At 41.9% G+C, this 11,279-nt stretch overlaps 1 protein-coding gene across 5 annotated transcripts in view; it reads right to left on the reverse strand.

Moving 5' to 3' along the window:
- Window positions 1–306: 306 nt before the first annotated feature.
- LOC108237031 (regulator of G-protein signaling 6-like) overlaps window positions 307–11,279 on the reverse strand; it is a 51,840-nt gene continuing 40,867 nt past the window's right edge. For 3 of the 5 annotated variants that reach the window (XM_025006029.2, XM_017418200.3, XM_037977980.1), the window contains 13 exons: window positions 11,157–11,207; window positions 10,958–11,064; window positions 9,250–9,301; window positions 8,788–8,852; window positions 7,742–7,818; window positions 7,078–7,159; window positions 6,819–6,893; window positions 6,434–6,535; window positions 6,113–6,285; window positions 5,751–5,876; window positions 5,022–5,208; window positions 4,336–4,425; window positions 2,624–3,075 (listed from right to left, as the gene is read on the reverse strand). In XM_025006029.2, the coding sequence (XP_024861797.1) occupies window positions 2,935–3,075; window positions 4,336–4,425; window positions 5,022–5,208; window positions 5,751–5,876; window positions 6,113–6,285; window positions 6,434–6,535; window positions 6,819–6,893; window positions 7,078–7,159; window positions 7,742–7,818; window positions 8,788–8,852; window positions 9,250–9,301; window positions 10,958–11,064; window positions 11,157–11,207 (1,328 nt within the window). In that variant the 3' untranslated portion in view covers window positions 2,624–2,934. Of the gene's footprint in view, window positions 2,365–2,623; window positions 3,076–4,335; window positions 4,426–5,021; window positions 5,209–5,750; window positions 5,877–6,112; window positions 6,286–6,433; window positions 6,536–6,818; window positions 6,894–7,077; window positions 7,160–7,741; window positions 7,819–8,787; window positions 8,853–9,249; window positions 9,302–10,957; window positions 11,065–11,156; window positions 11,208–11,279 lie in introns of those variants that run through there. The other 2 variants (XM_017418214.2, XM_017418224.2) reach the window with 2 other exon arrangements.

The following is an 11,279-nucleotide window of genomic DNA, read 5'->3' on the forward strand; positions in this document are numbered from 1 at the left end:
GGGGGGTGAGAAGTAAGGACTCTAGACTGGACCAATAAGGATGGAAGTGACCCTTAAATGTGCTGAGTTGACCAGAAGTAAAGCCTTAAATCAGACTTTTGGCTTGGTTATTGTAAAGTTGGATTTTTGTCTTTCATCTGCATTCTTAGTCTTGAAGTTACCTTTTTTTTAATATAAACGGTTAAATCAAGTTTTATAGTGATGTCCGGCTTCTTAAAAGTTACCCCATTTTCTTGTCTTGCCCGGGGAGACACGACTGACTCCTTTTGTGTCGTGACTCGGAACGACAAACCTCAGCAGAGAGCAGACAGGTCCAGAAAGTTTATTGTTTGGTACCCATGAATAGATAGCAGGTGCTTGAGTGTTTTACAGTGCCAGTAGTTATCTTGCTGATTGAGAAACTAAAAGCACAAAATGCCCTGAATATGTAACATGCATAGTAATGTGCCCATATAATCATAAAGTGTGCTTTTTGGATAACAAAATGTAACCAGTTTAAATTTACAATGCACTTGGTACATAATGTCACTGTCTTTATAACATTTGGTACACAGACTCAAGTTAAGCATCTCTCTACCCTTATATTTAAGAGGTTACTTGTTTAGGACATTAATAATAATTAGTAATATGACCTGTACAGTGCATTTCAATGACTCTACTAGAAAATAACAGATGAGACTCATTCAGCGGTGTCACTGTAGCAGTGAGCGGCCACATGGAGGAGCTGTGAGAGTAAATCTTCTGTTCCAGCTCTTGTTGTGTGCAGAAGAAGGTGGCAGCCACAGTGGAGCAGAGAGGCCTCTTTGTTCTGTGTGCAACACGCATAATCAGCCGTATATTGTTCCCACTCCAGAGCTTGGGTGTCCATTCACCTGCGAAATGTGCTCCAGTTCAGGACTGTTTCCCATGTGTGTGTGTGTAATGTCTGTTGAGAGTTCGTCCATGCTCTCCGCTCCGTCGTGGTCCAACATGCACCATTTTTCACATAAGAACACATGACGGTTATTAGACAAAAACAAAGCATCGGACATTGGTTCGACAAAATAAAGGGTGTGGTATTCATGCAGTAAACAAAGCAACAAAACATAAATAACCCCAACATGGGTGGCAGGCCTCGGACGATCAGCCGCTTCAGTTTATCATTCATTACGGTGTGAACACAGCAGAGTAGAGTTGTGTAACACTCTGTAGCTGGTCCTGTGATTTGTACACCACTAGACCCCACCACTCTATGGCACTGAAAACTTTAAGCACTATGCTATAGTCGGAGACTTCGTGACTGTAAATGTACCTAATCTAAAAGCTCAAATCACAATGGTTCGCTCAACCATGCTCGTGAGCCACGTTTTTAGGCCTCTAAGGTATTCACACAGACTTTTGGAGTTGATTTATTTCACCGGAAACTTTGTAACTCGAAGCACGGGACTTGTGAGAGCCAGCTGGCGTAAACCCACCTTTGCCACGAGACTCATTGCGAAGCTCTGTTGTAGAAACACTAAATTGGACATTTAGATGAGACATGCAACAGTGCAGTATGATTGCTACATTAAGCCCTTATGCCTGATTCTGGAATGTAGTGAAGCTCAAAACATTACACCTTGAAAATCAGGTTTGTGGACGTAATCACAGAAAACATGAGGGGTAAAACGTGTTTTTTAATAACTGACTGTGCTGACTGTTTGACTGACTGGTTATATACTTCTTAAAAAACATAAAAGAGGACCTTTAAGAATATAAAAAGAGGTTGGATTAAATTCTAAAAAAAACAAAGAAAGAAAAGACTGCAGACTTGTTTTTATTGGTCGTTGACTTTGGAGATCAGAGATGTACGTGAGACGGGTTTGTGTCTGATTTCTGTTGAGGGGAGTTTGGAATGGCCCCAGCTATTTTTGGATCGTTTTCATCAATTCAAAAGAAGCAAAAGGAGATTCTGTCAACACAAAAAAATAGACATTTAAAAAAAAAAAAATTTAAATCAATCATTTTAGTCAAGCCTAAGTTTCCGTTTGCCACTGAAGTGATAAAGAGGAAGCAGCTTTTGTCTGGATGCTGCATGCCGTGTGATTTTTGTTAGCTGAGGTTCCTCTTGTAGCCATCATCTTTTCCTCAGTGGTTCCATTCGGGGTTTTCACCCTAGCAGGCCCGGAGCTGCACTACCAGTATCGCAGCAGACCTCGGATCAGTGTTCGAGAGGCTCCACGGCAGCCCTTTCCACCACAGCTCCACTGTCTGAGCCCCGGCCCCGGCCCCGGCCCCTGTGTGGCTGTCCCCCCACCAACAGGGTCCAGCTGTTCCCCTCCAGTACAGGCTGTGTCAGGACGACTGCATCAGGCCTGTCAGGCGCTTTCCTGTCAAAGACTTGCCCTAGAAAGTTGAAAAAAAATAAAAATACAACAATTAATTCTGAGAAATTGAAGTAGTAGCACTCCACAAACCATTAAAGTACTATTACATGTCACTTTAACCAAATGTAACCTCAAATCTTTAGTTTTGCTTGTTTAATATTCTAGGAATTTCAATTTCACAAATGCAAGGTGAAATTTACTATTTTTCATATAAATGATCAAACGTATTAAAGCTTTTAAAATGGCTAAATATTGCACAGCTCACAAATAAGTAAAGATATGTAATTTATCTGCTAAATTTGACTCATTTTAGTACATTTCATAAACCCTTTTTTAGAAACAGGCACTCAGTACTCAAATTCTATAAAAATCTGGGACATTGTGTAAAACGTAGATAAAGGAAATATCATAAAAATAGTTAACACAATTCAAATTTGAGGAGGGGATTTCTGGTTGAAATGACATGGAAAGACTTCTGCCAATAAACTGATTTGGTCTAAAAAGCTTTGCTGCAACCATTCACGCAACTAGAATGTTAACGTATTTACACAAACACACACCTAAAAAGCCACAAAGGAGTGTAATATGGTTATAACTGCAAAAGCCACTGATAGTGAGGCAGCCAGTGTGGTTTCTGTGATATGAACAGCCCCGGCTCCAAATGACTTACCACACTGCGGGTGAACTTCTCCAAGGAGGTGCGGCGGCCCTGTTCAGTGTCTGCTGGCTGCTGTTTTAGGAAGGGGGGGAAGCAGGGTGAGTGTTTGGGTCAGGTATGCGTGTTGACGGGGATTCGAAGTGATGTCATTAGTGAGGAGCAGGGGGATAAAAAGGGGAAGGGGAGGGGGGGCCAAGCATTGCAGAAACAGGGGCCAAGGACAAGTGCAAAGGGGGGGGGGGTGTTTAAAGGAAAAGGATGTGGGATTAGTGACAGGCCAGCAGAGGGAGCAGTGTTCAAATGAGAAAGGGCAGAAAGGCTAGCATGAGCAGAAGAAGCTGTGATCTGCTGAAAAGCTCCATATTACACAATTAAACAGCTGTTCTTAGCCACGCAGGTCTTACAAAGGAAGTCGGCATAACAATAAAACAAATTAAACCATTAGGCTGTATCTGACACTCATTTCTATGGTTCTGCAACAGCTGTGCGCTGTCTCTTTGGTATCTACACCGTGTTCCTGTTGCACAACAGTTTGGCATATGATGTAATGTTTTTATAAGGCTGTTCCCTTCACTCTTTGAATAATTTAGCAGCTTCCTTGCTCCCGCTTTTAGGCCACGGCGGTTTTGCCCTTTCGGGGCTCTGTTTATCTCATAATGCCTTGAGAGCTCACACATGAGCTCAAAGTGCCAATAAGACATTAGGAGGACCCCTCTTTGTAGATGAAATGACCTTTTAGATGATTAAATGGTTTTGTTTCCAAAATATTAATGAATTGTTCTGGAAGTCAACTGAAAGTCATAATTGGAAAAGTGCAGAATATTCAGCTAATGTTTATTTACATTAAAATACCTGCAACTATGAATACTTGGTGTTAAATGTCCAATTTCAAAGCAATATCTCAATGCATTGTGGTTGAATAATTAATATTGGAGCTAGACTAATAAGTTTTAGGGCTAATTTTTACTATTATATATACTGTTGGGTGGACAAATTTAAAGCTTAGAGTTGTTAGACCCTGTAAGATTTTTGTATTTTATAACCATTAACATAATCAAATAAAAGAAAATGTTGCCAAAATGTAGCTTAATTACCAAGTAGTATCTAAAAAGTCCCTAAAACTTTACATTGGGTTATTTATGCAAATTATACTAACTACTTTTCAACTTGTACCGAGATAAACTGTATTTTGTTTATTGCACTCATAAAGTTGTCACTTGGTTTGTTTATCTTTTTAAATCATAAGCAAAGCATCAAAACGGTTTGAGAAATGAGGAGTGCGGTAAGTTAAGTGCAAAGCAGAGGAGGTCAATGTCGCTGAGTGCAACTCACCTTCTTTCTGGCCAACAGGAGGTCTTGGTAGATGTTGGATCGCAAAAAGCGTGCATAGCTGTCACTTTTCATTAGCTGGAATATGTGCTCCTGTGGGGGGAAAAGAAAAGGGACATGAACAAGGAAGCTACAAGCGTCTGAGAAAAAAAAAAATCAAGCAAAGCTGTGAATATGTTAATACTGAGTGTGCAGAGCTGAACAACAGGGACCATTAAGACAGAGCTGAGTAATGTCCTGCCAGTGAGAGGTGCTGCAATGTGCTTTTAAAAGCAGAAAAATCCACAGCGAACCCCCCCTGAAAAAATCCTCTCCATGGCATTACTCGCCTCATTAGGCCCTGGCACAACACACTCCGTCATTCTTCCTGTCCTTTTATTCCTTTCATTCATTCACTTGTGTAGCATGAGTGGAGAGGTGGGCTCCAGAAAGAGGATAGGAGGGAGAATGAGTGCCTCCACTTGTGTTGTCATGATGTAGTACAGGGTAAACCAATTTCATCCCATAAAAAGAGCTGAATGACATCAGAAGCATAAGATTTTGCACTTTTTAATGCATACTTCCTGGTGCTTGTAACTCGGGCACTGGCGGTGCTGGAACTGCAGTGTGTGCTCAGGCTTGTATCAGTGCATGCACGGACAAACAAAGTCGGCTAAATCCATCCAGCAGGAAGGAACAGCTAAGTCCACCTGAGCGTCCTCAAAGCTGTATCGCCCTGGATCCTTGAGGTTCTGGCTGGTTCGCTCGTAGCTGTGAGAGTCCAGGTTGATGGAGCTCGGCGCTCCCTCGGCCAGAAACTCCTGCCAGATCTCCTGAGCCCTGGCGGGCACCTCATGGAACGGCCTTTGCTTCAGATCCTGCACCGCTAACCAGAACCTACAACAGCGTCGCACCAAGTTACTAACAACCTCCAAAAAAGAAATCAAAGCATTAAAAAAAACCAACTTTATGACATTAAAAGCCTTGAAGGAAACATGACTGAGTTACGGCCATTTTTGCATTGGCTATTGTCAATTAGCTGTGGCGACCATCTTGAATTGGATGGACTCCAAAAGTTAATCAGTTGTAAGATGTACATATTATGATTGTTTTCTGAAAGTTTCATTAGAAATTGTCTTGTGGTTCATGAGACATTTTGCAAACATTAGAGACAAACAACCAGAAACAGATGATGTTGATCAAAGTTGATCAGATAGTCTCTGTCTCCTGTAAGATTCAGTATTTCTTCCTACTTAACCGATCATTTAAAAAGTAAATAATGTTTGAGAAGCTAACCTCCTCCTAAATATCTGAACTGTCACTTTACCAAAATTAAAGGGATAATATATTAAAGGGAACTTTAACCTATATAACTGTACAGCATGGTACAAAGATGGACAAACTGTAAAAAATGTCCAAGATTTGAATGACAGTCTCACCGTAGATTTTCTGAGCTGAACTCTGACTCCAGAAACTTCAGGAACTGGTCTCGTCCCGCTGGGTCCTTCAGCGCCTCCTCCAGGGAGAAACCCCACTTCTTCACACGCTGCTGGCTGGGATCACGGCTGCTCAGAGCAAAACAAAACAGAGGAAGAGAGACTAAAATAAAAAAAAAAAAAAAGATCTCTCGCTCCTAATTTCCTCCCACAGTCCGCAGAGAGACGGGACCAGCATGTCGGTACACACTGGACCTTTGGGAAAGCCAGAGTTAGAACTCATTTAAGATGAGAAACACACTCCTCCTAACTTCAGCTCTTTAATGTTTCACTTTCAGGCCTCATCCCAGCCCCTCCGGCCTCACCATGTCTCCACGTCCCAGAAGGTTGTGTCGTCACTTATCCAGGGGTTAGAGGGCTCCACGGCCGACACAAACGGGTCGTATTCCACGAACTGCTCTGTGTAGGTCATCAGACTGTCGGCCACTTTGGAAACCTTCATACAGTGTCTGTCCAGCTGGGTGTTCAAGAAGGTGATCTGATGGAGTAAGAGACGGAAGAGAAATGAGGAGGCTAAATAAGGTAACAGCTCATCAGTCTACTTCTCTGACTGTCGCCATGATGGATGAGAAGGGAAGGATGGAGGTAATGATCTACAAAAATATACCCCCATGATTGTGACTGACCTCCTTCTGAACATCCTCTTTGGTGGTCTTCCTGGTTGGCTGGGAGCTTATGTGGACCGGACTTGGCTGGCTCTGGCCATCATCTGGTACCCCATAGACTGACTGGAAAGGAAGAGGGAAGAGATGTGTTGGGCCTGGCTTTGTTGTCATTAGTGTTTTTCCACAACTGTGGTGTATCGGGTGATTGTTGTGGGACCGGGTTTCAGTGTTTCGACAGGGGGCTGAGCGGCCTAAAGACTTGAAGGTGACTTTTGTTTGAAGACATGTAAAGAGAAACTGGGAATCCAACTTAGAGTTTGACAAAACAAGTAAAGTCTCTCATAAATATGCAGTTATATGAATAAAAACTCCAGGAAAATGGGTAACTTGATGTGCAGTCTGTCACCTTTTTCACCCTGTGTGGGTTCTTCTCTCTTCGACACTTGCGGATGTCCATCTCTGTGGTGTTGACGCAGCCCGGCTGTGGGAAACAGCAGAAGAAGCAAAGTGTTTCTGGGTCGGATGACACTGTTGCTCACACACTCTCTGGCTGTTCTGTCCTCACATTATGATGCTGCTTTTTTACTTTACTGTTTGCTCATTTCTACTGTATGTTTGAGGTTGTATCATTTCCACCATCAATGTTTTTCTTCTCTCTAACTCACCACTGGTCGATGAACGTCCCAGAACGCTCTCTCCTGGCTGTCAAGGATCTTCCTCTCCGCTTTGTCCTTCTTCCTGTCGATCCTGTGTGCAGAGGAAACGGCTGACTTGTACACAGCGCAAACTTCATCAATGCGACACAATTCTGCTACAAAATTAAGGCGCACACTTTCCCCCTTGCCACACAAATCACAGAGGGCCAAACTGAAAAGCAAAAAGCAGAGGAGCGTAGGTCCTGATGTGTAACCTTACTAAGTGAGGCCTGGTCTGTCTCTGGTGAGGCCAAGCCCTTACATAACTGACATTTACTTGCTCTGAATTGTTACTCCCCTGATATAAGGAGGCTTATTGCTTCCAGCATAACCCTTACTCGTAGAAAACAAGAGACAATGAATAATGCCACAACTTTTTGTACTTATAAAAACGGATGACAAATCCTAACAACAAAAAGGACTTTTATTGTGCTTACACATAGCCGCCACCAGATAGCAGTCTCACAAAGTAATTAGAAGCATGAACATGTTTAAGTTCATGGGGAATGTTTGCTATATTTAATGCATGTAACCTTTGGGACTCAATGCAACAACCGGATCTCATCAACAGCTTTCTAACCTCTCATAATAGAAAGACACGGACGTCAAAAAGACAATTCAGAAATGAACTCACTTGACTTGAGCTTCAGCTTGCATGAAGATGAACTCCCACTTTCGGGCGAAAGCCCTCTGCAGCCGGGCGAGGTTTTCCTGAAGAGTTCATTTAAAAAAAGCTTCAGTTTGTAATATTTCTTTCTTTTTTAAAAAAAATCTCAACAAGGTAAAGAGATAATGTCTTTACCCATTTCTGTGTGTGCATGTTACCAAAGTATCTTATGAACCACAAGGTACAGTTTATTGAAATCTTTTAAAAATAATCATTGGATGGACATCTACAACTGATTACATTTTGTTGTCAGTCTAATTCAAGATGGCTGCCACTGCTAATCAACATCAGCCAACACAAAACTGGCTACATTCAGTCAAGTTTACAGATATTATAGCTAAAAACTCTGGCATGAAAGGTGGCGGGTGAAATGCATTCTGTCAAGGAATGCGAGGTCCTTAATTAAAATTCCTTTTTTCTTTGATATTATTATCCTTTGTGGTGGGGAAAAAAAAGTTATCAAGGTTAAAATTAAAAATATGTGTCCTTGTTAACGCTCAAAAAAGCATCTGGTGAAGATTTACAAAGTGACCTCATTACAAAGTGAAAAACTCCAACCAGCAGGCATGTTAACAGTGAGAGCAACGAGGCCTGCAGGCATAAAGTGACCTGAATAGCAGAGAAGAGAAGTTTACTGGACAATAGTTGCAGAGTCATTTGGAATATTAAAGTGAGGCAGATTGCTGTTGTGTGCAACAGCACGAGATCAGCACTATAGTAACGTGCCTCTTGAGACCGTATTGATCTGCTGATGCCAAGTAATCCTGCAGATATTTTTAGTTACATTTTAGAGCCAGAAAATTACAGCTACCCTAATGGTGCTTCTGAAAAACACATTTGACAATTTGATAATGCCTTGCTGACAATTTAAAGCCCTGGGAAAGATGTGATATCATTTTATTTTTTCACTTTTAGAAAACTGAAGGAAGATCGGACATCATATTCGGGTCCAAGCACAAAGACGGCGATGAACTTCCTGTTAAGTGTTAAGTCAAAGATGAAAAGTTACTTACTGCCTCGTAGTCCGCGAGCTCGAGCCTGGCTTTATTCTGCATGGTGCGTTTGCACAGATAAATGGCTGGAGGGAGATAGAGGGAAACGTAAAAAAAAGGCAGGTGAGTTTGTCAAAAAGGCGGGTTTTCCCTTTAATCAACATTTCAGCTGTGTCAAGCAACACTAGTGAATATCTTCATGGCTCACGTAGGCTATGGGTTGTCTTTAGTGCCACCTAAAGCTCCAGAAATGGAGCCAAATCAGTCACAGGTCTTGATTTGTTAGACTAATCTTATCCCACATGATTATCTCTGGTGGATGGTCCTCGGAGCCAGATACATTACAGGGAATGGCCCTTTGGATCAATACTCACTGAGTGTCAACAGCAGACCTACGGTGTGAGCTGTGTTTAAGCTGTGGAGAAGGAAACGGCTGAAGGCATTAGGGAGATCTAAGCTGGGCTGGAGAAACGTGCGACTCACCATAGTCTGTGTTCTCGGGTTCCCAACAATTTGAAGGCCAGAAGTATGGAGACTGGTGAAAACAGAGAGGGCAATAAAACACAGCCAGATAAAACAAATACAATCTGTTCTGCATTCTTAGACTTTGTGTGTTCTTGACCTGAAATAAACAACATGACTCCAATCTCTTTCCTTACAACCCACTCAGTCTTAGCAGTTAATCTTAAAATTGTTTGACATCAATTTCTGGTGAGCAATCATAGTATTGCTGCAAATGATATTATAGATTCAAAGTTAATTCCTTTGTTCATTAATAACTGAAATATCACATTTGTCATATATTTTTAATAATGGAGAAAAAAAATAGAGGTAGCAGTACATATTACAACCCGGTAAGTACATGGTTTGTACTCAGTACTTATCTAGTATGTACCTCATGCTTACCTGGTTTTAACCAGGTACTTACCTGGTATGTACCGGGTACATACTGAGTACTTAACTACGTACCCGGTACATACCTGGTACTTACCTGGTTTTTACAGTGTACTTTCCCAGTATGTACCTGGTATGTGCCCAGTATGTACCTGGTACTTGTTTGGTTTCAACCAGGTAACTACCTGGTCTTTCCTGGGTACATACCCTGTATGTACCCGGCACTTACCTGGTTATTACCATCTACGTACCTGGTACATATCTGGCACGTACCTGATATGTACTCTGTGCATACCTGGTATTTACCTAATACATACCGGGTACTTACCAGTTAAGTACAATGTATGTATCCAGTATGTACTGGGTTGTATTATATATTGGTAACAAGACAGAAATTTTTAACCACATAGTATTTAATTTGCACTGTTTGTCATTCAAGTAATTAGACTGCAGACAAAATACAGGTGCTGATGAATTCACCTGTTTGAACGAACTGAAAAGAACAACTGACTTGCTTTCATTCAGCAGTCATCTCGGAATAAAGCAGGTTGATCTGTAACACTATGCACAAAAGTGTGACAAACAGCAGAAGACAGTTGCCATTAAATCTGGGTCTTCCACAAGCATCACAGCTATTTTTAGGCTGCCACTGTGTCTTACAGCACTGCTGTGCAAATTGGGCAATACATTACAGATGCACTGTGGACTCTTTTCAGAGGGTCTGATGATGTGGGCCTGTTGCATCAACATCAGAGGGAATATTTTTAGCCCCCTGCTGAATGAGCAAGTGCGGCGCGCACTGCTCCCCCCTGCACAGGCACAATAATGGCTTTTAATCTTGTGCAATAGAGACAAAGATAAATGCTTTCAGTGGATTGAGGAGGAGGAGCGGGAGGACAATAAAAAGTGCAGCGCAAGCACACGACTGGCTCAGAGTTTTCCTTCGACGGGGTCTTTTACTCTAACTGGTTTGCAGAATTAAGATACTGTCAACCACAGACATTAGAGGAATCTGTGAAAGTTCCTGTTGGATTAAACAGAGTAAAGATCTAAAAGAAAACAACGTTCTGACCCTTATGACCTGTTTAATCACCTTCCTCTTGCTCTGATGCAGCTCCCAGCAGGGATGTGTAGTTATCGACCTTGGTGGGATGAGTAATAGGCTTAGGAAGGATTGTTCTCATTAGCATCACGCAGTAAACACATCCCCGTGATAAACAACCATCATCACATTATTCTCCACCCAACAACCCCCTAAAACATATGAAGGACAGTCCCTCAGCAGACCTCCGGGTACCTGAAAGCGGTAAAGGGTCCCGTCATCCTTCAGTGTCAGAACGTGGTCATTGATGGGGAAGATGTAGCCATGGGCCGCGATCAGACTGCCGAGGTGGATGGCTTCAGCTGGTGACATAAAACCAGGCATAAATGTAAAACTCTTTCTTCTCTATTTTAAGTGCTGTTGTGTTTATTGATAAATTTCTCAGCAGGCTTACCTGGATCTTCAATGGAGAGGTTTTTTATAAGCCACTGAACAATATCTGTTCCTATTATTCAGAAAAAAAAACATTGGTTAGAAGTGGTGTCACAATTCTGAATCAGAGTAAAATTGCTAAATA

Source organism: Kryptolebias marmoratus, linkage group LG10, assembly GCF_001649575.2.
Source record: "Kryptolebias marmoratus isolate JLee-2015 linkage group LG10, ASM164957v2, whole genome shotgun sequence".
In the NCBI taxonomy this organism is placed as follows: Eukaryota; Metazoa; Chordata; class Actinopteri; order Cyprinodontiformes; family Rivulidae; genus Kryptolebias; species Kryptolebias marmoratus.